At 40.6% G+C, this 23,374-nt stretch overlaps 1 protein-coding gene across 3 annotated transcripts in view; it reads right to left on the bottom strand.

Annotated features, from left to right (window-relative positions):
* The window catches only part of RASSF3 (Ras association domain family member 3), a 104,780-nt gene that overhangs the window by 64,065 nt on the left and 17,341 nt on the right, over positions 1 to 23,374 (bottom strand). For 2 of the 3 annotated variants that reach the window (XM_068190105.1, XM_068190104.1), the window contains exon 2: positions 14,350 to 14,474. In XM_068190105.1, the coding sequence (XP_068046206.1) occupies positions 14,350 to 14,403 (54 nt within the window). In that variant the 5' untranslated portion in view covers positions 14,404 to 14,474. Of the gene's footprint in view, positions 1 to 11,303; positions 11,358 to 14,349; positions 14,475 to 23,374 lie in introns of those variants that run through there. The other variant, XM_068190106.1, reaches the window with a different exon arrangement.

Below are 23,374 nucleotides of genomic sequence, written 5' to 3'. Positions count from 1 at the left end.
GACTGAAGTATCACACAACTAGTTACTCCTGCCCTTAACTATCAATCTGAGCTGCCTCTCCCTGAGAAGTTTATGTTCCTTCTGCACAGGCAGCTCAGCTGTTCCTGAGGCAGCTGCTGAACCACCTCAATTTAGGGCTTAGATGGTTAGGATAAACTGGAACCAAATTTTTTTTCTCTTTTTTTTTTTTTCTTAATAGCACCAGGCTGAAATCTGCCACATTAGAACAGCTGCCTCATCAGCTGAGCCATCCCTCCAGGCAAAATTTCCAAGAGGAAAACAGGCTGGGTACTGGGGAAGCAGGGGACTACCATAACAATACCAAAGTAAGATGTCACTGGTCAGAGCTTGGAAAGCTCCGTGTAGGAGAGGAACACAAAGTACACCGGGGCACAAAGCACCAGACTGCATGAGCCACAAGCACTTCCATGTATGCCATTTACTAACTGGATCCCAGATCTGTCTGGTTAGCTGCCATTACAAAGGCAATGCCACCAATGCCAACTGTGAAAAATCTGCATCTGGCATGAACAGTGCATGACTTTTGTTTTGAAAAGGACATTCTTTTTTCCTCACACCTTGTCCTTGAGTTCTGCTGGTCAGTGCTTATTCTCATCAGCCATACGCTGTCTCCATCATTCACCCCCTACCTCTTGTCCCACAGGAGCAGTGCCAGACCCCCACATAATCACGGGGCACCACCACATCTCGCCTGCACTCAGTGTCAGGAGTGCCAGACCTGGAGAGCAAACGGCAGCAACATGTTGTCAAAGACAGGTTATGTTCATGTGGCTCAACAGATGTACAGATGTATGTCCATATGTGCAGGTAACTGGACACTGTGGGTGCTCCTCCCCTCCTCTGACATGTGACCACATTAGCAGAGACACAGGGTAATTGAAAGATGGGCTGGACCTCAAAGTCACTAAGTGGTAAGTGAACTTGCAGCCTTACATGCAGACCTCAAAACATGTCAGAAACATCACTCATGATAGTAGCAGAACAATGCTAAAGAGCTCATGCTCTGTGCTGTATGCATTAGGGTATCTACCTTCATTTTCTTTGGGTCTCAAAGTCTTTCTACAAACCCTTTGTTTCAAAGACCTGTTTTCAAATTAACTTACAAAAAGTCTGCAAAACTTTGAAAAATATTTTTGTGGCAGAGGTGTGAGGATTTAAAACAGAGGCACACCAACAATGCAAGCCATACCTAAGCATTTCACATCTGTATCCTGGAAGCAATCTCCTCCCATAACCCTGCCGCGCTGCACTCAGTGGTCCTCGGTGTGGCCTTAACATCTGCTTTGGCATCTGCTCTTTCCGAGGACCTGCCCCTGTGTGTTTGGCTGCTTTCAAAGGCCTCCTGCGATTGCTCAGGATGGCTGGCAGCGCTCGCCACTGCTCTGCGGCCGCGCAGATACCCTTACAAGGCAAGGCAGCGATCGCCCCTCTCCTCGGCAAGCCTCCAGCAGCCACATCCACCACTGTACATACTTGATCCAGCTTTCCTGCGTCCATTTAAAATAACTTTGGGAGGCAAAAGGCAGCCCAAGCTTTAGGTCTAATTCTTCATGTAAATGATAAGCTGAGGTGCACTTACAGGACAGTGAATAGAGTTTGTCTAGTTCCTAACTTGGACAAGAGACCGCAGGCATCTGGGCCAGAAAGCATGCAGCTGCCAAAATTAAGCAGGCAGCTGGAATCAGAGCAAACTGCCTCTAGCAGCCCTGCCAACAGATTCTGCAGGTCAGCTATTGAAATTATTTGCACATCAGCATATTTCAAATTTTGAATGCAGCCTTTTGTGAAAGATCACAGTGAGAGCATTTGTAAAGAAGGGGTTGTACTCGGACAAAAACAACTTCCTAAAGAATCCATTTCCTTAACATCAAAAAGGTGGAAGGTTTGCCTAAAACTGGCACCAAGAGCATATCTGTGACATGGAGATAATTACTGGAAGTAACTGGTGAGACTGCCAAATCTGACTACAGCAGAACTGCCAGATTTTTTTCCTTTTTAACGGATGCCAAAACACACAGGTGACTTATAAGAAACGAAAGTGTGGAGAAGAGTGTAAAATAAGACTGCTCTTACGCACAGCGCTTTAGCACAGTCTAGAGGACTTGTCTATGAAATGCTGCCAGCAGTTGGACTATGGCCAACTCATCTTAAAATTCAGATAGCCTGAGGGTGGGTGGGATTGAGGCACACATATTTCCCTCATATCAGAGACCCCATGGCTCAGGGACATGTACTGACTCCCCATCAGGCAATCTCAGTCCAAAGAAGGCTCAAAACTGCAAGTTGAGGATACTTTGAAAAAAAAAGAAAATGGATGTTTACAAAGTTTTAGTGAAACTGAATCTGTTGCAGCAAAACTCTGCTGTTACTGACTCTGCTAGACCCTACATCTCCTTTTTCACTGTCTAGCCTAATGCCATGATTCTCAAGAATCCCCAAGAGTGGGGCTGCTCTGGGAGGTCTAGACAGCTTGATGGGTCACAGAGGGATACAAGAATAAAAAATCCAGATGGCTCATGTCAGCTCCTCTTGTCCCTTTTCTGTCTCTCTCTTTCCCTGGCAGGGGTCCTCTCTCTGGCCCCACATGGGGGATGTACACATCTGACAGGCTGCTCCTGCACTGCATGGAAGAACCTGGCAGCAAAGGGGTGAAGCCCAGCAGCCTGGGATGTGGGTTAAGGCAGGGCAAGTTGTGGGAGCTGTGCAGCCCAGCACAGCTTGGCAAGTTCCTGCTGGGAGATGGAATCTCAGAAAGATGGTTCAGCCAAAGGAGAGGACTCCTGACCTACCCACAAAGGGTCGTGTTAAGGACACTTCTCAGACAGACAACTGCTGCCAAATGACAACTGAAAGTGTGGATCCTAGGTATTTTCAAAACACTTTTTTCTTCTTTATTCACTCCAATTCATTGTTCCTGTCTTTAGTTGTATCTGCTGATTGTGGGGAAAATAATATGAAGAACTCAGTAAAATCATAGTTCACAAATGCAAGTGCCATAGATTTTATTCCTTCTACTCACTCATACTGAGTTAACTCTGAATTTACCTTCATCTGTAATCCTCAGCTTTAAGAAATCAACCTTGCTTTCCTTCCCCAAATGATGCATTCTTTAACAAATTCAGGGATATTCACAGAAGTTACAGGTAAAGAATAAAGAAGAAACAATCAAGTTCTCAGAACTCCTAACTCTGTGCCACCTAGTGCAATCATTCACTCATAATATTTTGCAAGAAAGAGTTCATCCTCATTGTGGTGATAGGTAAAGAACACTACTCACAACCATTTCTAAAACCAACTTCTACTTCTGACTGCCCAGATTGAGACATATTTTTAGGTAAAACGAAATAGCAGGTTTGCATGCCACGGGCAACTCCCTCCCTGCAAAACAATGAAGAAAAGAAAGCTGGAGGCAAAAGACTAAAAATTAAATCAGCACATCTGAAAACCAAGGCCAAATTGTCTTGCTGAAGGCCATATCTAATCAGTCATTAGTAGCACAAGGACTGCAAATCTGGCTTCCTCAGTCCCTGCTTCATGCTCTAATTCTCACCTCCAACAAAGTGTTTTATAATAATCCTAAAACCTTACTGATTAGTCATATATGCAGATAAGGAAATCTCTCTTCAAGGTTATTGTAAAGGAAAATATTACTCAGGATTGCAAAAGGAAGGTCAAGGGAAGAGAACAATGCAAATGGAAAACAGAAAAACACTGGAAAGCAGTGTTCCTCTAAACCAAAGTTCAGGAGTACTGGGAAATATAAAAGTAATGTTCAGCCTTGTGATACACTGGTCTTCCTGCCCCAGAGAATAATGCTGCAGAATTTTCTGATAAGAAATTGTGATAGAAAAGCCTGGTGAAATTAAGACAACATAATTTTTATCCTGAAGTCAACTAAGTGAGATCAGCCCCAGGCAGGATGCATGGTACTGACCTCATCCTGCTGCCCCATGGTAACCATCATCACTGCTTGGTTCTCACCTATGATTGTAAAGCAAAATAATCAATGATGGTATTTATCTTCCTGTAAACAAACACTCTGTCAGATAAGACAAAGCCTTAAAAGGGGATTTACCATGGCTACAATACACACTTGCAAGCATAAGCAGAGAAAAGGATGGAGAAGTATAGGGTATGATTTAGGCAAATCAAGTAATTGTATCCAGTTATCCATCTTACTGCGACACATCAGCAGGCAAAATACCTGGAACAGGCATGTGCAGCTTTCCATGGGTTCACTAACTGAAATACATGTGTCTGAATATCTCTTGGGATCCCATGATAAAAGCTTTCTTCTCAAATGCAAAAGGGAAGTAATTTTTCCATTTTTCTCTAGGGGTTATCCAAATAGGGCAGTCATGCAGAGACCAGCCAGGTTTATCTTCTCAGGAAACTGTCCAGTGTCCAAGCATCATGGCTCCAGCATCATCTGGGCCAGGAGCTGATCCAAAATTCATCCATAGGAGGGGCCTCTTGATTAGGAATCAAGGCACAAGTCATAAGTAATATGAAGGTCACAGATGAAAGGTGATCAACATGCAAAACCACTGTTGGATCGAAAATCCCAATTGGAACATCACAACCATAACATAAGGTGTGTATCTTGAAAGAAATGGTAACAGGACTTTATCTAATTTTTCAAAAAGTCTGTTACATAATTTGTGTAATAAGCATTCAGAAAAAAAAAAACCCAACAAGAAACATACCAACAAACCAACCCAACAAAAAAACAATGACAACTGATCATCAGTGTATTATTTGTAGAACAAACCAGATCTGAAAAGCTTGTAGGAGTATACATTTTGTATGTGTGCCTATGTGTACCCAAGAAATTATACAACAGCCTTTTGTATCCAGGCAGCTTTTTTCACTTGGCAGTAAAGTATCATAAGGTCTTGGGAAGCAGAGATGCTGAATTTGCAGTGGACCTATGCTGCAGGAATGAAGGCTTACCATAGCTGAAATAAAAAGGGAGGAAGGAACATGACAAACTAGCTATTGCTTGAGATCTCCTGCAGGTGCTAAGAGAACCCAGCATGTTTTGATCTGAGGCAGCCAGCTACTTCTTCATGCTTTGGGTAGGAACAAGATGACTACTCTCCAGAAGTTTAACTAGTAAGACTTCATTGTCATGCATTTAAATGGCATACAACTGGTGAAAGTTTCCCCTATCCCAGTAAGAATATTGAAGAATTAACACTACATCACTGAATTTTTACACAATTATATACACTATTTGCAGAGTAAATGGAGAAGGTTTAAGTTCTTATCCCCAGTTTGTGTGGAGCACACTGATATGAGACAACATATACAAGAATGGAGCTTCACTGTAGAATGAGATCCCTTGGAGAAGGGAAACACAGAGTGCAGCACAGGCGCATAGCTGGGGAGGAACTGAGCTGCCGAGAAAAAGTGGGCTCTTCTGCACTGAGGAAGAGTCTGGAGGGCAGCTTTTAGGCAGTGTCACCAGTTAGAGGAAGCCATGAATCAGTATGAAAAAATTCTACCTGCTGTCATTTGATTCCTGTGCTCTGGGAAACAAGACTTTTCATTTCTGTAAGAAAAACAAACAGAACAACATAGGGCTCTGTTGTCTACCTGATTTCCTAAGAGCTGTCTTTGTTACTGTTAGTTGGCATGCTACTTGGATCAAAGACTGGGAACAAATATTTTCCTATCTTCACCCAGCAATGTTATCGTTAAAAATAATCAAAAACCACTCCCCACCTTCCTTCCCCACCAGGGAAGCTTTTGCATCATGCCCTTCCTGCACTGAGTCAAAAGGCAGCAGCAATCTCTTCTGTGTATATTTCCAACAGCTGCTAATGCCATAAGTCAAACAAAAAGGCTGAAACTATAAAAAAAAAAATTAAAAAGCAGATAATGTGAAGCTGAAAGAGTATTTGAGAACATGGGTTCCCCAACAGTTTCCCAACAGTTCTGACTTTCTTTTCTAATCGGTTCTCACTGCCATCTCGTTATTTGCTCAGGGCAGGTCTACATGGGATAAATTAAGTAGTCTGCATCATATCACAAGCCCAGCTACCTTCCTGAATAATCAAATGCAAAATAAAATCAGCCTCTTGAGTAAGTGCACTAGAAAATGTCTGATATTAAATATCTCTTCAGCCCCTTTTTATAACTGGCAACAAGTCACCCCTTTACCCCTGTGGATTAATAAGTTAGGACAAACCTGACATGGCTGCTGGTAATTCTATTTAGACTGAGGTGTTTAATGGACATGAAAAACATAATCAGGCCATGAAGGGTAGAATGAAAGCCACTGTCACTCTGTTTGCCAGCCTGTCTCTAACTGAAAGGCAAAGTTCAGTACTCCATCTGTCATCTACAGCATATGGACTTCTGAGAAAAATCAGTGTTAGGACTTCACTGAGAAAGAGATTTGCGTGGCTCAGCATTTACAGGCCATTTAACAATTTCCCTACCAGTGCTCATTTTCTTTGCATGTTTTGAGGGTTCAGTAAGGCACTCAGGACATTACCATGATCAGTGATCTATCACCCAGCAATTGTGCAGCTTCCACGTACAATCTAATCTACAACATAAACCAACAAAATACACATCTTCAAGCACACAAGTTTTGATGCAACATCCATTTGCCTTCATATGCCACATCAAAACCAACTGTCCTAGTGGTTGCTGTCCTGATCTTCATGTTGAAAAATCTACCCTGAAGATATGACAGAAATGTTCTCTGATCTCTCTGCTGCCAACCATCTCAAGCCCAACCCTCAGGCTCCACACAGAACTAAACATTTTAGAGGATCAGTTCTCCTTGAACTTTTTCTCCAACATGATTCAGCAATGCTATTTGAATACTGGAGAACCACCTGGAACATACAGGACCTGCAAGCCTCTATTACCTGTATTAAATTAGCAATGTTTCATCCATGCTCTGCTGAGCCTGCTGAGATACTGGGAAGATATAAATAACTTTGAATTAGGAAGAAAATTGGCAAAATAAAAAATTACAGTAGGTATTTTACATCCTACACCTGGCACAGCACCGACAGCAGTGGAAAGGATTGTGAAAAAATATGTGTATTAGAAATAAATAGTGGAAAAAACATTGATCTTACAATGGCAGCTGACAAAATGGCAGGTTGAGGCTGGCTACATTTTAGGGAAACATATTTTCTAGGAAGACAATACAAACCTCTTGAATATGAAAACACCTAACTGCACAAAAAATCAAAGGCACATTTTAAATGTTCCCCTTGTCTAATAGGAGCATTTTCCTCTAATTTGAAGCCTTGTCTGCTTCTTCAATGGAACTAGAAAATCAGAGGTGACTACATTGATCTGGTTGCTAAACAACTGATAATTGACCTTCTCTATGTTTCAGTAATGTGTGCTTTAAGCAGTGAGCGTGTTACCTTTCTGTTTGAAAGGTCGGGCCTGAATACTGACCAAGTACTTAAAATGGAAAGAAACCCCCAACAAGCCAAATTTAAGAAAAAAAGTTTAAAGACAGATTTACTGATCAAAAAGTGTGGTTTTTTTTTTAATTTAAAAAAACCATAATGGCATACAAACAGAATTCAGATTGCTTCTGTGGGCTGAAAATTTCCACAGGAAGCTAAATTTATTCTGTTAAAAATATCAATTCTAATATTAAGTCTATTTGGTGGTATGATGATACAAGTCTCCTCACCATGTGCCCCATCCAGTCTTTACTTACTGGGCTTTGAGGTCTACTCTGAGTTCTAAAACCCTCTCCTTGTTTAAATGTCTTTTGGATTCATCCTACTTGCAATATTCAACTACTGCCTCAGTCCCCATCAACTCGAGTGTTTGTTCTGTGTGCTCAAGAAAACCCAACAGACTATTCCATGATGCTTGTGCCAGAGAATACTGAAAAAGTCCAAATATCTGATAGAGTAAATTCAACTCTATAAAATGTTACAATTAATTTATGATTTAAAGACCTTAAGTCAGCATTGTGCAAAGCCCATTTTAATAATATTCCTGTGAGGGAGGGTTGCAAAGGGTAGTTCCCCGGGAGCTGTTGCGGAAAATCTCAAACTATTTTTTCAAAGCTTGGAACTAATTTCTAGTTTATACAATTGATCAAGCCTTTTATTTTTGCCAAATACATTTCCCTAATAGTAACCTGAGAAATATAGAAATTAGAACTGAAATCAGCTTCAGCTTTGGTTTAAAAGCTTTCACAGTTACTGTCAAAATTTAAATCTTGCTTTGCCTGCCAAAACAAACAATTCAGTTTTCCTCTTTTCCTTTCAGGTACTACCAAGCATAACCAGGTTTAATGTAGATTTGAGATACTTGAGCCATAAACCCCATGCCCATTGTACAGAGTACACACTATTACCATGAGTTAGTAGAGGAAAGCAATCAATAGCTCAAAGGTAGCTTTCATTATTAATCAAGAACTGCACACACCTACATTATTATATTCTGCTCTGTGTTGCCAGTTTTTGTTCCATGGGTTATTTTTTGAAGAAATGTTCAACTACCACATCTTTTAAGGGAAGGAACTGAAACCACTTTCCATTTCAGGTACATTTAGGTGACAGCCTTAGTGCCCTTCCATGTCCAGAAGTTTCTGTATTATGTACAGTACAGTACAGTACAGTATCTCTGTACTGTGAGATCCTCCCATTCTTCTCCATGGCATTCATGCAATTTGAAGCAATCTGGGGGGTGTTGTTATCCAAGCCATTTGCAACACCCTATATCTCTTTCTATACTTTACCAAGTGCCTTAGGTCTTGTACAAACTTCAACTCTGAATTCCCTCTGTCACTGAGAAAATTTGAGCATAGTGAGACCTCTTTGGGAAGGCTTGTCAACTTGAAGAAGAAAATAAATTCTAACTGTGACTTATGCATAAAAAAATGTCATTTTTTGATTCATCTAGGCTGATCGAAAAACAGGAAAATATCAAAATCCACATAACGGCTTCGATACTTCTTAAGACTTTTGAGAAGGCCTTGGCATGTCAGTCAGAGGTGGTGTGCCTGTAGTCAGCAACGTGGTAGCACAGGAGAGGATTGCTGGAAAGGAGCTTTATTCATCCCACTCTGCTTGCTCGTGGAAGAAATTTGCAACTCTTTCCCCACTTTTTCTGAGTTCTCTGTTACAAGATCACAGAGAACCTATATATATATAATTTCCTCTTTAATATCTATAGGAAGTCTGTTCAGGAGAGGAACATCTAGGGCTACACAATTTTCACCTGAGCCATATATTTTTGCCATTGGGTACTTGCAGTATGTTTGACATCGTGAGTTTAGTTTTCAAGTATTTAACCCCACAGCCTTAGTGATCGGTAAGAACATCATGGAATTTCCTTGACCTTTTTATAATGAAATATTTATGTGTGTATATATACACACTCAGAGAAAGAAGCTCAAAACTTAGGCCTTTTGAGCTCCAACGACTTGTTAACAAAGTCAAGCTGTGTGACCACATTCCAGATTCTGAGACTGTTTGACCACTCATGTGTGCACCCAAGTGCTCCAGTTGCTGGCAGAATTGCACAAGAGGGAAATCCACTGGAAATCTGTAGACTCTCTTTGGAAAATCAGCAGTTAAGAGCCTGTAAGAAATTCCTCTTTCCCATAAGGGAAATATTAAGCCTAGATTCTTAAACTGTGTCTCAGTCTGACATTTGTTCAAGGTTATTTGGAGTTTAAGGTGTTCCAGCCACATCATAACACCCAGTCCCTGTTGTGCTGACAGCACTGTTCACAGGCTGTGTTGAGAACTGAAGAGCAAGGACAAAGGTTAAGAAGCTACAATATTTCCTCACCTATTTTTAAAAAGCATTGTCCAAAACCAGCAGTCCTGGTGCCAGTGGGAGTGGAAGAGCAAGGGGAACATGGAAATGTGTATGGGCATGAACAAGCATTCAGGACCAGGAACTACAGCTGGGCGCCAAGCTCTGCTGCACTCAGGGCACCACCAGGTCACTGCAGCAGAATGAAGGAGAGTTTATGTCACCTGTATCAAGCAGGAGATACATTCACACTGCCTGACCAATCTGAAATGGTGTTAGGTCATAGAGAGTTAGAGTGTAAAGCATTGTCTGCTGTCATATTCTCTGTGTTTGAAGGAGCTTATGCAAATACAGAGGTGCCATGACTCTTTACAAGAAAAGATCTAACCTGTACCAGCACAAGAGCGCCAATATAATGACTTCAAACTAGTCCTTTAATATCTTTAAAAAAATGCACTCCAAAATAGAACATCCCAGGAAGAAAAGGAACAAAGGCCAGGACTATTGTCTGTTAGCAAGTCATCCCTCTCCATAAATACAAAAAAGTTTGAGTATTCCTGCAAAATCCCTTCACAATTTAAATTGATATTCACTGTAGGGGTGAGACATTCCCAAATACACGTGTGATCTTTTCAACTCTGCGTTTGACTAGCATAGCTCATGCAAAATTAACTGGTTTTGCATGCCATGTGATTTTCAAAGTCACTATATAGATAAAGCAAAAGCATGCATCACTGGGGGAAGCTCTGTGTCAAGAATCTAATACCTATTTTAGCAAATTATGTAGTGCAACACACAGCTCTGTAAAAGACAGCAAGTAGTGCTGAGAATCCAAAGCCCTCAATATAAACCCTTCATAATGTTTACTTATGAAAATCTCTGCTTTGATCCAGTTGACTGAGTGTGTTAGATTGGCTCCTGGAGTGCCTCTTCTCACAGGCTTCAGGAAGCAGCTTAGTTTTCACCTGAAGTGGTATTGATTTTTGTCCTATGCCTACTCCCTGATATCAACTAAAACAAGGGAAGTGAAGACAACTGGAAGATTTGCTTCAAAAGCACAGTCCTGCATCTAAGTAAAACCCTGCAGACTAGACCCCATCCTCAGAATAAGAATGCAATGATAATTTTGTGAAGAAGATAGGTTCAGTCTTTTTCCCATCCTCTTTTTTCCATCTCCTGACACCTTCACAATCTTATACTTAAACACCTATTCAATTTCATACATGAGATGCAGGTTCAAACTTTAAACAGAAAGTTAAAAATCACCTTTAAGGCTGATAAAGTCCAGGGAATTTTAGCATGGAAGGAAATTGTAATTTTGAGAAGGCAGCTGAGCTGGGAGTTGTGTTTAATTAAATAATAACCTAATGCTAGCTTTTGCAACAATGCTCCCCTTCAGAGATATTAAAATTATTTTTAAAAATTCTATTTCCCTTTTTACCTACAAGAGAAGTAGATAAGTCCTAGAAAGATAAAGTGATCTGAGCAGGTCAGTAGCAGAGGACGGAGCGAATTCAAACCTTGCAGATTCCTGTGGTAGCTCCATCTGCACTGTGCATGTGGGACAGCCGTGCGTAAAGAAAATGACCCGACAGGAAACATTCCAGCTTTTCTGCATGTAAACGGTTGCTGCCTCAAAATCAGCGGATGATGGATGCTGAAAATAGCATTTGAAAACTCATCTTTCATGTATCAATTGTCAGGCACACACTGACACAAACAGCTAGTTAGGAAAGAGATTTGCAACAACTGTCACCCACTGCAAGCAGCCAAAATGTGACTTCTTCCCAGAGGAAGGAAATCAGCAGGAAAAAACAGTACTTCTTTGATGCGATTTTGTTGCACACAAAAAAACGCACATGAAATTTGGCTCCCCTAAGTACTCTAAGGCTCAAAGAGCAAGAAACAGTTTCCTTGCTCAGTATTCATACCCAGGACAGCACTTGCTCTTTTTTAGATCTCCTGCAGGCGAGCCGTATGTGTCTTTTTGAGTAAAAATTATTTTTAATGCCCTTCTCTCCCTGTTCCCATCGTATTTTCTTGCTGACAGTTACCCACACTTCCAAAACCTGTATTGCCATGTACTTCCTCCTCTCCATTTCTGCTACTCTGCCTCTCAGCATCTGAGTTACTCCCCTTCAGTCTTCCCAACAGCAAGACACATGGAGCTCACACTATGTCCTCAGTCACAGTTTGGACGGCTGGACAGTTGGGTGGTGGTTGGAGCTTCTACAAAAGAAAATGTTGCACTTGCAGAGAAAATTCAGTGATGACCTGGAGGACACACATCAAGCTCAACAAGGGAGCTCAGAAATTTTACAATCATAGAATCATTAAGGTTGGAAAAGTCTTCCAAGATCATCAAGTCCAACCTTCAACCAAATACTACTCATGCCACTAAAATATATTGTGAAGTGCCATGTCTTCTCATTTTTTAAACACTTCCAGAGATGGTGACTTCACCCTTTCCCTGGGCAGCCTGTTCCAGGACTATCCTGAACAATCACTCTAGTCACTAGAATTCTTTACACGTCTTTGTGTCACCAAATATTGGTTTTACTTACCTGGATTGTTTTACTTTTTGGTAGAATTATCATTTCATAAAAGTTGCTTTTGATTTAAGTCTGTGGCAAGTTCCATTTTTTTTTCCTGCTAAAAAAATAAAATTATAAAAATGCTTCCTGGAATCTGTCTGACTTGTCTATGGCAAGAACTGAGGATAAAGTCTAACTTTGTCCATCACAAATGTTTCCCAGCTGGATTTTAGGCCTTCTGTATATGTTATAAGAATTTTGCTTAACAGGAACCTGGAAAGGAAAAGAGCTGCACTATATTTTTGATTTGGAATCCTCTGAGAAAATATATCTTTGGTTGATTCACCGGTGAGTAAGTGATCATCACCGAGGAATACAAGCACTGGGTTTTGTCTCAACTGTGCGCTAATATTTCTTGCTGCTTTTGCCACCAAGTTAAGCTTGCTTTGCTTTGTGTCTCTTTTGTGTGTTCACTGAAATGGCAGTGCATCATCTTTAGTTAATGATTGTGTTGCTGGGCTTCAGAGCTGACTCAGAATAAATTTTTGCAATCCTTGAGGAGGATTCCCTTGCCCTCCTTAGTATTGTTTAATATCTGCCTTTAAATAGGGCTATGGCTACAATCACCTGTGACTGCATATCCCACAACTGGTAAATTAAAGTAGGAAGACAATAATGACTTTGAAGACAAGTGCCATCTGTTTGATTCCTTAGACCAGACTGATTTCAGGAAAGAAAAATTTAAAGCAAAAGTTGCTGTCTATAAGGGATATCTGCTGTAGTGTGTTAATATATTTGTGGAGCAATCTTTCATGTACATAATTGGGCAGCTTGTGAGGGCATTTATACTGCCTCCACTATATATTATGGACAATACCACAAGAAAAAATACCCAAGAATTCTTAATTTTCTTGCCATACAAAATCGTCTTTTAAAACCTTAGCGTAACTATTGGTAAGATATCAAAATATTCTTAACTTAAATTAAAAATGTTTATTCTGTACAACATTATTGAAAAAAAAAAAAACAACCCAGACCCAAACAACCCATCCTATAAATCTGCTAACATGACATCCCTTGGGTAGGAAAAGTGACACAGGGTGTACAACTGGTGTGTGTCAGAACATTAGTTTTATGCATTTTTGCATCTTATGGTGGGGCAGAAGGAAGGGAAGAAGAGACTTCTTGGAAACACAAGTATTTTGGGTGGGCACAAATTTCACAGCTGGTCGCTTGTAGCATGGCACAGCCTGTTTCTTGGAAGTTCTGTGGATAATGAAAGTCAGGGTAGGCTGTTCTATGGATCTCTCTTGATTGAATCTCTCTCTCAGTGAACAACATAAATTCTTACAGTGAAAAAAATGAGCATTACCAATGATAGCTGGGATTGGGATTGTTTGGGTTTTAACCCTTTCCCCCAATAAGGATATTTCTTCAATATAAGTCCTAAAGATAGTAAAAGGGTTAAATTGACCACTGTGGATATGCATATACCAATTTATTTTCACTAATTATGTTTTGAATAACACTCTTCAGTTAAAACAGTAACACTCTAAGTTTAGAGCAGACACGCATTAATGAAGGGGTTCTTTGATGCTCAAATAAAAGGCTTGAAAAAAGGAACTTAGGCACAAAAACCTTGCCACAATTCTTCATCCTCTCTCCCCCCTAAAAATAAAAACAGGAGAGTGCCTGTATGTTACCACAGGTGACATCTCAGAGGTTTCTACTGATTAGATGTAAATGACCCCACAGTGGCCAAAACCAACAGGAAAAACACTGTTTTGTGGGATTACTTTTCAGTCAACTTATCTGAAAACTAACTGGGGCAGGAGTGACCCAGCTGGCAGCAGACAGTTGCTCTTCGACCCAGCTGTGCTGCAAAATCGCAGCTCTGGGTGGGAAATCCAGCTTTGCCAGCCATGCCTAAGTGAGACATTCTTCTCGAGCAGCCAGACAAGGCAGGCAGACCACACTTCACAGCAGAGCTGACAAGAGAAAGCAGTAACTACATGAGCAGGAGATCTCTTACCTGACCGCTGCTGTAAGATGAATCTAAGGTGTCATGGGTAGCAAGGCAGTCCATTAATTTTCCATTCCGCCGGCAGCCCAGGTGCACCAGGTCTCGGCAGTGAGCATGGCAGATGTACCTGCAATCTTAAAAACCCACACACAGACACCAGGGGGAAAAAAGAAAGGAAAAAAAGAAAAAAAAGGAAAAAAAAAGAAATTAAAATTGTATTTAGAAATTAGGTTTCTGCAGGCAGAACACGGGAGTGAGACACATCCTCATTTGCTACATGACCTCAGAGAAATAACCAGCTCTCAAGTGAATTTCCCCACCCGTATCAAAGATAATAATAGCTACACAGTGCTGGAGATGTAAATTCACCGGAGCGAAGGTGACAGTGCAGCACACCTCCCAGTGTCACACTGACAGGCCTGCAGTCGAGCAGGTCTTTAGTTAGATCAGGGCTGCATCACTGAGATGGTCTTGCAAAAGGTCCGTGGCACAAACAAGGTATTAGCTGTTGCAATGTAAGCAGGAAAGGGGCAGTTCTCAGAAAAGACACAACATTTTTGACTTACAGACAAAAAATTCTACCCACATAGAATTACTGCTACATGCCTTTTCATGTTTTAAGCTCTAGGTACTCATAAGAATATGCACATGAATATTGAAAGCAGAATAAGTGGCTTATCTGAAGCTGAATTATGCTGATAAATCAAATAGTTACCTTCAGTTACAATTCAGAAATATCACTTGCTGGCTATCAAAGTCAACTACGATGGCTATTAGAAATGTAAATTCATTATAACAGAAAGATGGCCGTATCTCTAGTAAGAAATAGATGATTCATACTCCCTCTAATCTCAAAGAAAGAATCACTTTAAGAGTATTTGCAAAAACAACTTGTATTTGCTTTGAAGCCCTGTTGTGTTTGCTGGTTTTCTGTGTAAGCTGGGCAGAGTTCATGATGCCATCTTTGTCTAGGACTGACTGTCACTTTCTATTTTTAGGTTTTAAATTGCTTATAATTTTGCCAAAGAGCAACCACTTGCACTTCAAGTTTCCATGCTGGGGAACATCATGCTGTTTGTTTTAGAACATTTCGGCCAAAACAATTCAGCCATTTCCAAGAATGATTTTTGAAGGAAATGCTTTAATTTTTTCTAACTAAGCTACACCTTTTTTTTTTCATTGTTGTTACAAAGCTTTACACTTTCAAGATTTATAGCAAAAGATGAATTCTGGATGGGCTCTTTTGTTCCCTTATCAGCTTCTCAAAAATTTGAGTTTCCCTTATGTTTATTTAGATTCCCATTGCAAAAAATAAATTCTTGAAGCTTCACATTTCCAATCCATACTCATCATGGTGTTATGGGACAAGACAGCAGTGTGTTTCCTGAGATTATATTCCTCTTGGCTAGGGACTGGATCTTTAATGTAATACCCCTGTACCATCAGACCATTCAAAAGTAAAAAATATAATGTGGATTAAGTATAAACCTGCAATCAAATTCCTGTGCCTGATACAGAATTTAAGTTACACACGCCTTAAAGCAAGATTAATTGTATTTATTTGGCACAAAGTCAGCCTGCCAACATTTTTCAACACCAGCAACCCAGCATAATGAGTCCATCCTGGATCAGCACTGCGAGGCAGATAACTGGGATGTTTCTGATCTTAAAACAGACTGACTTCATCACAACAACTATATCACAATAATATCACTGTATCTCAAGTCACACTCCTCTTGAGACATCAGCAAATCGCTTCCAGCTAATTATGGGTTACAAATGACCCTGTTGCAGTATAAATCAAAGCACTGAAAAAGACTCAAACTCTCTAAAACAGTCACTGAATTTAACGCAGAATTTGAAAAAGGTGAAGCAATACAGAAGACTATAGAGACAAATAAAAAGAATGGTTAGGCAGCTGTATGGTGCCCAGGAGAAATGACAGCTGTACCTACATCCTTGTGTGATGCTGGCAAGCCATGTTAGGCTTGCTTCAGTTGCTGCCTAATTTGTCCTGGGCTTCACATTTGAGTTCCTTTATCCAACTTTTAGTAAACATGGAGTATTCCCAGCTGCAGATGAAGTCAGGGAGAACTGTGCTTTTGACCCAAATCAGGTTTTCCCAGGGCTCTGTTTTATGCTTATGCATCTGGGATTATTTTTCAGATGATTGATGCACCTCATGAAATTCTGGAGGATACAGAACACTCATTTTTGTGGATGCCTTGAGAAGAGAGGGATTTGTCTTTGGGAAGGGACCCCATAAGACACAGTGGAAAAGCCAAGAGGAAGAAATAAAATTTGGAGCCATTGTTTATCAGGAAAGAGAACAGGGCATCTCCACAAGAAAGCCAGGATGGGAGCACTTAAATAAAAATTACATTACACTGCATAAGCAAAAGAAGATAAAATGAAAGTAGTATTTTAATTTCTTCTTTTTTTCCTTAATTTCTGTGTTTTTTACTTTGCAAGTTCAGTTCATTTATCTTCTTTAGAAAAAATGCTTATGAGATTGCACTCTATGGCCACCTTTCAATTCTCCCCCTGTAATTCTGACAGAGCTGACCATTTCAACTACAAATGGTCTAAAAGCTAATTAAGTTTTATGAAAATTATCTCCAGGCTAAAGGAGGGAGACCCAAACTAACACTCACACTCAGGGCAAAGCTGGCAAAACTCAGCCATTATGTCATTGTCTGGCCATGTCTGGACAACCAGCTACTGCACATCACCTGCGTGGTGAGGAGGTTATGAGGAATGTCCTACAAGTCTGTAGGACACCAGGGTTCACTGATTTCCCAACTTCCTATGAATGCACAATTGTATGTACTGAGCATGCACCAATTCACATATAATATTAGGAGAAAATCTGTTAGCTAAACAGTGCTCTGAAACAGGATTACTTATTCAGTTAGGAAACATTAACTCTTAATGCTATTTTGTTTGCCATTTATATTCATTTTAATTTGTGAGTCCATAATGTCATTTGCAAGACAAGCCCATAACTTCCACCTGGCTATTCTAGGCATAATTACAAAAAATGTGAAAGCTTCATCTCTAAAAAGGCTTCATCTCTAAAATTGTTTCAATCTTAAGCTAGATTTTAACATATTATTTTTAAGGTTAATAAGCAAGATTAGAAAAAGGAGGGTTTTTTTCCTAAAACAGTGGATCTATGTATGATCTTTTTTTCATATGTGTTTTAGCTTTAAATATATTATTTCATTCCAATTGTGGCATACAGTGTTCCACAAAGGTTTAGACAGCATCAAATTTTAAAAATACCTTCTTCTGGTAAACCTTTACTGGAGCACTCCCAAAATTTCCATGAGTTCAAAAAGTAGCTATAATTCTGCAAAGACTGTTATGGTCATCAGATCATGGATTGCCATATAATTTCTGCTTGGAAAGCAATCAGAATCAGGTGCTCTTTCCTGATGTGGTCCGAAATGAATCCTGTTCTTTGAAATCAAACTTTGGGGACTTAGTACATTTCATAAAAGAATTCACTGACAACTAGGTAAGCTAATAGTTTTATTTTACTGATGCTCAGACTGTCATGTACACTGAATTTATGTATGAAAATGATGCATCAATGCATATTAATTATGAAAATTGTCCTGAATTATTAAGAAATGCAAAGTAAGTATCTATTTATTAAACATATAAATATTATGGTTTGGAAGTTTCATTGTCAACTACTGAGACATAATGAAGTACCTTATGATTTATTATTCTATTGCAACAATGGCTTTACTAGAGTCATAGAAAAAAATAACTTGTATTATTGCTAGAAATCAACACCACTCCTATCCTGCCCTAGTAGAGGTGAACTGTAAGGCTTCAACATGTTCATTTTACATGAATGGACCCTACCTGATGTTTGGGGTTTCTTCACCCAAAACTTGACTTTGCCTGATAGCTTGTAAATAGCTGTTCCCATAACCAATTTGCTCCAGGGCAGTGCAGCAGAAAGCAAGCAAAGGAACAGGCAGGAGCCAAAAGATGCTCCAACATCACAGCCTAGTAACTAAGTATTACTAAATCAGGCAGAGGCAGGCAGAGGTTCAACAGCAAAGTGTCTCTATCCTGCTGTGGTCCCCTGTGCCTAGGAAACTTGTGATTTCATTTCTGCGATGGCCCAGACAAATTTAACTTCCAAATGGATATGCAAAATGTATGTTGTGCCTGAACAACTGAAGCACATGGAAAGTTCAAAGCCAAATTTGTATTACTTTTGCATTATTTATCAACCACAGTAAAAAGTCTTTATTAGAAAGTGTGAGGAGGATACACAACTTGGTCCTGCTACTGTGTTGGGAAGTTAGCAAGTAAAATCATCTTTACATGAGAACCTGTGGCTTGGTTCCCAGCAATAAGAAGAGAGATTTAGTGCTGTGCTTGCTCTAGGGAAAGTATGCCTGTAAAGTTTCTTGGAAAAATGATTCAAACTATGTGAGGTGTTTAGTGCTTTAATTTTTAATCACTTTTCAGCCAGCAGGTTACAAAAGGAAGGAGAATGAAGTTTAGCTATATTTCTCCTGCACAACAGAATTAAACTGTGTTATTTCTACAGTACATTGGTATCAGCATGTCACATTTCAGTTAATGCTTAATATATGCTGCGTTGGTCTTTTTTTTTTTTTTTTTTTGCTGATGCTTAAATGTCTACATTCTAGTTTGATGCTAGAGTTGATACAAAGATCATTTTTAACAGTTTCACTCAGTTCTGTAATGGAATGAGAAACCTATTTGAAATAAACAGCCTTCAGAAAGCTCTAAGCACAGCTACTAGGAGGTAATCTGCTGTAACATGAGTGTTATCTCTATTAAATACTCTTTATTTCTGCTTGTTTGTTTATCTGTTAGTCACACTTAACATCAGTCTGAGATTAAAATAATGTTCTAACCCTATTTCTCAATTAGTGATTTTCTAGGGATCACTGTTATTTACAGATAAGATACGATTTCTGAGGTCCTTATGGCCGTCCTTTCCCCTGAGGGACCTTTGTGTGTATTTTGTGCTCCTTCCCCATTGTGCTCTTAGATCAGATTGAAGTCCAGCAAAGCCCACATCTTCCAAACTCCTGTAAAGCTGTGACTATCTACAAGTACCACTTAGGGTCGTCTGCTGTGTCTCTGTAGACTCTGCTGTCAGTAGATACAATGGCCATTCACAGCCACAGGTCGAGACCCTTTTTGGGATACACACTTCCCACAGACAGGATCCTCTGTCATTTTCCCAAGACCAGAAAGACCATAGAACCGGCTTAACTTGCTGCCTAGGGAAATTCTCCAAGAAGCACTTGAACTGCAGCTCTATCTCTAAGTGTCACAGCCTAATTCAGGGTCAGGAACCCTGCCTTGGAAACAGGATAAGCTCCTGTAGCAGTCTCTATTAAAAGACTATTAATGCTCTATTAAGAGCATATATTTGGACCTCAGCAAAAGACAAGTGCTTTAATCAAACTGTCCAGGTTCCAACACAAATGCTTGTGCTCTTTCTGTTTGCCAAGTGTCTCACTGGGATGGAGTTTGGGTACTGCACAAAAAAATTGCCACATTACTCACCAGTTTCAGATTCAGAGTTTTTAGATAACAGTTTATCTATCATCTAGGCATTCTGCCACATGCAAGGGACATTACATTTGTAAAGCAGGAGGGAGTGATCAGCCTTTTGGTAAGAAGAAAACACTTCCCTGGGTGAATCACTAACTGAGAATTCCAAGGGAGGCCCAAAGGAGAAAAGAAGGTATAAAAATCAGCAGCCTGCATGAACCTGGGACTGTTTGATGTCCTCACTGTCTGGGAACTCAGGGACCATATTTCTGATTCCACACACCAGATAGCAAAAAATTGGTTAATATCTAAATTCAGCTTCCCATCTGCAAAACAGGAAACAATGACAGGTATTTTAGAGTAAAGAGCCTGAACTGGATTTTTTTTTCAGTTTCTGCTGCTCGTACCTCTATAAACCTCCAAAATTCTGTTATCTATCGCAGAGCCTTTAAATACTTTTTTTTGGTATGAGCTAATGTTAACGTGTTTTGTGCCAGATGGTTTGCTAGATAACTGGTAAACACCAGGACACATGTGTTCTGTGTCATGGTCATCCTTGGCCGGGAGGAGGAGATGAGGCAGGCTGGCTGGGAATGGCATCTCAGGGCAGCTCACCAACCTTTCCGAGAAGTGGAAGGTGACATTGCCATCCAACTGCATGTTGAAAAACTGGCATGTAAGTGTTAGTATGAATAAAGCATCTCTAAGAGACCACTGTTAGCCAGGTAAGGTTGCTGGCAGCTGCTGCAGAGAAGGTCCCTGACTGAGGGAGGATTCCCCACTCTTGGCACCAGTGCCATGAGAAGGGTCAATGATTCAGCCACTGACATCTACACTGGTTCTCAGATGCTTAAACGTCTCTGAGCCCTAAGTGACCTGGCCCTAAGTGACATAGGAGCATAAATCCCATTGATTTACACAGGAGTATTAAAGAATTAAAATCAATCTAATTGGTTGATAAAGCTTGTTTGTATTTTTATCAATGTGACAACACTCAAGTTTTGTCCCTCCTTCCAGCGCTTGCCAACATGATCCAGTGAAGACTTGTCACAGGAGACTCTTGCAACAAACGTGGGATCGTACATAACCAGCCTATAAACAGGCTTCTGCTCCCGAAATGTAATACACTTCTTTTGGCCAGATACTGCTCAGCATACAGTCCTGTTTACAGTCACCATTTCCACAGAAACAGAACACCCAGTGTTTGCCAGACCACCCTGAAATAATCACAAAATCTGTTTGCAAACAAGGCTGAGAATATTCACTTCATTCAACAGAGGTATGGATTAAAACATAAAGTTGCAATAGTAGAAAGACTTTAAAAATGACAACACAAGAAAAATCAAGTTTAGGTTATGTTTACTTCTCACAGGCTCCTTTATCTGTTTCACCATCATACCTAACTGGAGAGCTGGACCACATCCCCACCTCAGGCTATACCATAGCTATCATGATTTTGGGAGCTCTTAGTATGCCAGTTTCTTGGAAGCAGACTGAGAGGTACGTGGCTGAGCTCTCCCTTCCCAGGAAGCCTGAAATGCCTCCTTCCTGTAAGGGGTCTCCTGCAGCTACTTGGGCACAGGAACACCACAAAATAATGCCAGAGTGTGAGGGAAAGGAGAGGCCTCATTTCTCCTTTAGCCCTCTTCATATACAGATATCTATGGCATTCTTTAGTTTTTTTTAACTTCCAGCTTACAGCCTAAGAGACAACTTCCTTGTGCTGATTTCATTGCTTTTGCCCTGAGCATTGAGACTCCTACTTCTCCATGCCAGATAGAGGTGGGGAGGCCAAGTTCCTCTGTGCAGTAACTCCAGACAATGAATTAGAGATGAAACTTGGCAGATACCTTGACATATCACCATGTCTGCCCTTTCATGACAAACTTCAAACTTCAGAGAGTGCTTTTTGTACACTTGACCCAGTGAACCACAGACCCCTCCCACATAGGCTCCAGAAGACCTGGTGGACCTGGATAGTGTCAGGCTTTACTGACCACATGTACCAGTAACAAAACCAGGGTACCACATAGGAACTGGATTTTCTCTTCAGCTCAAGAGCAAAGAGACTGCATTTCTGGGACAGAAAACAAACTTATTCTTCATTTCTGAACTGCAGTGAAGTAATGCCACACACACAAAGAAGTGCTCCATAGGTAAAATCCTAGATTTGACCTGCCCTAGAAATCAGCTTACAATAATTCATTTACATTTGATTTCCTACAGAAGTATTGATTTTAAGCTTACTTGTGCAAGCCTGCAGTAGCTGTTGGGTATCTCTACACATCATTAAGCAGCACAGGGGAAAAGCAGAGGGCTGAGCCCCTGGTCAGCATCCAGCTCAAAGCCTTGTGCTGTGCCACATGCAGCCCCCAGAGTCAGGCTGGAGGAACAGATAGCAGCAGCTCCCCAGTGAGTTCTGGCTGCTCCACCTTTTACCACCTGCTCCATAAGGCCAAGCAGCCAGAGGGGTGTCTTGGCATTGCACTGAGCTACACTTGCAGCAGCAATGTGGCAGCAGAGTAGCCAGGATGGTAAAATGGCAGCTATGGCCCCTTTCCTCTGACAAACCTGTCCACAGTCATTTGAATCCCAGCTACCAGCCTAATCCACCAGACCCAGTAAATTCTACCAATAGCCTAAAAGCAGCTAAGGTTGTCTTTAAATTACATTAAGTTTTCATATGAAGACCACAAAATAAAGCAGCTGAGAACACACGCTGAATTCCCAACTTCTGAGGGAACAGAGCCTGAACAAGAATGGGGATGTGGGTTTACACACACTATCACACCTGATTTTCCTTTTGTGGTGGCTTCGTAAAATGCATTTGAAATCCACCTTTGACAGAATCAAAGGCACCAGATATTACATTCAATAAACACCTGGCTCGGGAACACATTGCTGCATACACTTCTGCACTGAAAATGCAATGGAAAGAAATAGCAGAATTTCTGTTTAATAAGTCAAAAATCAGTCCAAAATATTTATGCAGTTCTACTACGTGTCATGCTGGCACCTTGGGACTTCCACTTGCTTTGACTGCTATCCTCTTTCCAACATTAAATACCTAAAAAAATGGGTAGAATAGCCCTTCCACGTAAAAACCCAAAAGAGAGCTTTCACTTTTGTATGCAAATCCAATAAAAATGCTGGTTTTTGAAAGCATTTACTCTAGTGCCCTCTACTGCTGAATCCCCGAAACAGCCAGCATTACGGATGCTCACAAAGTGGCACTTCCTTTTGTTTTCCTCTTAGGAGAAACACAATGAAAACACAACAGGAAAGAAAAGCATAGTTTAGGTCTCTCCGTCTGTACACCCCCAGAACTGTGAGTTCCTGACCAGACCTGAGTTAACAAGCTCCCTCTTCTTGCTGGAATTGGTAACAAACAAGAGTTTCAAGTTCACAGAGGCGATGGAACACAGAAAAACAGTCCTGAGAGCTCAGAAGAGCTCCCTGCTTTACCTGGCCGCAA

This window comes from Anomalospiza imberbis, chromosome 5, assembly GCF_031753505.1.
Source record: "Anomalospiza imberbis isolate Cuckoo-Finch-1a 21T00152 chromosome 5, ASM3175350v1, whole genome shotgun sequence".
NCBI classification, from domain to species: Eukaryota; Metazoa; Chordata; class Aves; order Passeriformes; family Viduidae; genus Anomalospiza; species Anomalospiza imberbis.
Note: the sequence above shows the minus strand (reverse complement) of the source record. Positions and strands in the feature narration are given on the sequence as shown.